This window comes from Sinocyclocheilus anshuiensis, unplaced genomic scaffold, assembly GCF_001515605.1.
Source record: "Sinocyclocheilus anshuiensis isolate Anshui unplaced genomic scaffold, SAMN03320099.WGS_v1.1 scaffold135, whole genome shotgun sequence".
NCBI classification, from domain to species: domain Eukaryota; kingdom Metazoa; phylum Chordata; class Actinopteri; order Cypriniformes; family Cyprinidae; genus Sinocyclocheilus; species Sinocyclocheilus anshuiensis.
The window spans coordinates 1,279,915-1,282,717 of record NW_015552564.1 but is presented as its reverse complement, the minus strand read 5'-3'; the positions used below and the strand labels follow the sequence as shown (position 1 = coordinate 1,282,717).

At 42.3% G+C, this 2,803-nt stretch overlaps 1 protein-coding gene across 1 annotated transcript; it reads left to right on the top strand.

Moving 5' to 3' along the window:
* The first annotated feature begins 565 nt into the window (after positions 1 to 565).
* Positions 566 to 2,573, top strand: LOC107664822 (alpha-1-antitrypsin homolog). Its single transcript, XM_016455495.1, has 5 exons — positions 566 to 632; positions 778 to 1,458; positions 1,561 to 1,831; positions 1,997 to 2,144; positions 2,253 to 2,573. Exons 2-5 carry the CDS (start codon positions 786 to 788, stop codon positions 2,439 to 2,441), a joined length of 1,281 nt encoding a protein of 426 aa, XP_016310981.1. The 5' UTR covers positions 566 to 632; positions 778 to 785; the 3' UTR covers positions 2,442 to 2,573.
* Positions 2,574 to 2,803: the final 230 nt, after the last annotated feature.

The window sequence follows — 2,803 nt, the reverse complement described above, 5'->3', positions numbered from 1 at the left end:
TGAAAGGAAAAAAAATATTCATACTACAAAAAGAGACATCTTGTACAATGTGTTGACATCTACATAAATAAATATGAATAAATACATCTTTAGTCAGCAGAATTGTTACTGTTAGCAAAAAAAAAAAAAATAGCAACACAGCAATACTTTTTATTTTCTTTTTTATTTTCATATATATTCAACATTTAATTAGAGGGGGGGACTGTGAATGCGAAAAATGTGACTGCTAATTGGGTGTTGGTATTTACTTGATCATCACAGAAAGAAAGAAAGAAAGAAAGAAAGAAATACACTACCACAGTATCTTAAGATGTGAAGACCTTTTTGATCAACAGTTTGAGAAGTAGACAGTCATGCCAATCAATTGGTGATTGATGAGTTTTTTTTTGTATCTAAATCCCATCAGCCAGCACACACACACCTTTTAAGTATTGAAAACCTGTGACACTGAAGTCCAAAAATGTGTTGCATCACTGAAAGTAGAGCAACAGCTAATCATGAGCGATTGTGTTCATAGAAGGGATGGGGGTGGAAATGAGTTAATGTTTAAAGATTTTACTCAGCTGATGTCTGAAGGACTATAAATTGACTCCACTCCATCCAGACAATCTCCTCTCAAGAGGACTTTGATGGTAAGTGACAATAATTGTTTAACCAGAAGTGCCGTGATTGTAACTATTTTGAAATAGTGAAATAGCTACTTTGTGAAATGCAAAAGCTAAGATTTGTGTCAAGATCCGTTTGTGAAATTCTGTACCCTCTGGTCATAAAACACAGGTGAAAAAATGTGGGGAAAGATGTATTACAGTGCGATTGCTGCCCTGCTGGTAGCAACAGCCTGGGCTGCACCCCACGAAGGCCATGACCACGGCGGCCACACAGCTGAGCACCACCACCATCTCCACCACGGGAAGGATGAACCCCACCCCGTCCACAATGGGGATGATGCCTGCCATCTGCTTGCTCCACACAATGCTGACTTTGCCTTCTCCCTCTACAAGAAACTTGCGCTCCATCCCGATGCCCAGGGCAAGAACATTTTCTTCTCCCCGGTCGGTATCGCAATGGCTTTGAGCATGCTGGCTGTTGGTGCCAAAGGTAGTACTCTATCACAGATATACAGCAGTCTGGGTTACAGCGGGTTGCAGGCTCAGCAGGTCAATGAGGGTTATGAGCACTTGATCCACATGCTTGGCCACAGTCAGGACGCCATGCAGCTGGAGGCAGGCGCTGGTGTGGCCATCAGAGAAGGCTTCAAAGTGGTTGACCAGTTCCTGAAGGATGTTCAGCACTACTACAACAGCGAAGCCTTCAGCGTTGACTTCTCCAAGCCTGACGTTGCTGCAGAAGAGATTAACAAGTTCATCGCCAAGAAAACCAATGACAAGATAACAAACATGGTGAAGGACCTGGACCCTAATATGGTGATGATACTGATTAACTATATGTACTTCAGAGGTACTATATAAACTTCTCTTTCGTTTAATGATATTCATGGAATGACAATTAGAGAAGTCTTGGTTGATGCTGACCTGAAGTTCTTGCATTTTGTCCTGATAGGGAAGTGGGATAAGCCATTTGATGCACAACTGACCCACAAAGCTGACTTCAAAGTGGACAAGGACACCACCGTGCAAGTTGACATGATGAAAAGAACCGGCCGCTATGACATCTATCACGACCCTGCCAACCAAACTACAGTCATGATGGTGCCATACAAAGGCAATACTTCCATGATGATCGTTCTTCCTGATGATGGGAAGATGAAGGAGCTTGAAGAATCCATCTGCAGGCACCATCTTAAGAACTGGCATGATAAACTCTTCAGAAGGTAGTACCGGTGACACCTTCAGATTTAAATCCACGTATTAGTTGACGTCTGACCTGAAGGTTTATTGTTGTTTAGTTGCACAGCAGTTTGGGAACCTTAAACATGACCCATGTACCATAATATCTGATATACCATATTTTATTATTTTACTTTTCTGCCCTTCAGCTCTGTGGACCTGTTCATGCCCAAGTTCTCCATCTCTGCAACGTCCAAACTGAATGACATTCTGAAGGACATGGGAGTGACTGATGCATTCAGTGACACAGCAGATTTCTCTGGGATGACAGAAGAGGTCAAAGTGAAGGTGTCACAGGTACGTGTGGACTTGTTTCTACCTCTTGTAGCACCACCGATGCTTGCTAGACTTAAATATTCTGAAAACTTCACTAAGTGACGTTAACATTTTGGACCCAATCTCCAGGTTGTCCATCAGGCAGTCCTCAACGTGGATGAGAAGGGCACAGAGGCAGCGGCTGCAACCACGATAGAAATCATGCCCATGTCCCTGCCAGACACTGTGATGCTCAACCAACCTTTCTTGGTACTGATTGTGGAGGACAGCACCAAGAGCATCCTCTTCATGGGCAAGATTACCAATCCTACAGAGTGAGGTCCAACTCCAAACAGAACGTGACGCTGCTCTACATAAGGCTGCTAATTTTTATGTAGATCTTATTGTATACTGCAATAAATTGATTTGATTCTAATTAAATTAATCATCATTAAAAACAATTACACAACATATGCATTTTTCAATTCTGGTCTCAATATAATGTGGTCTTGAAAAAAAAATAGCTTATTGGATTGTGCTTCTTTTTATAGATATTTAACCTAATTTAGCAGGCAGACAGGAAGGGAAACGGGATCGGGAAAGGTCGAGTCAGGATTCGAACTCAGGACGCCAAAATTACAATGGCGCTCTATGTCAGTGCACTTGCCCATAAGGCTATCGCCACTGACTTAGCAGGGAAT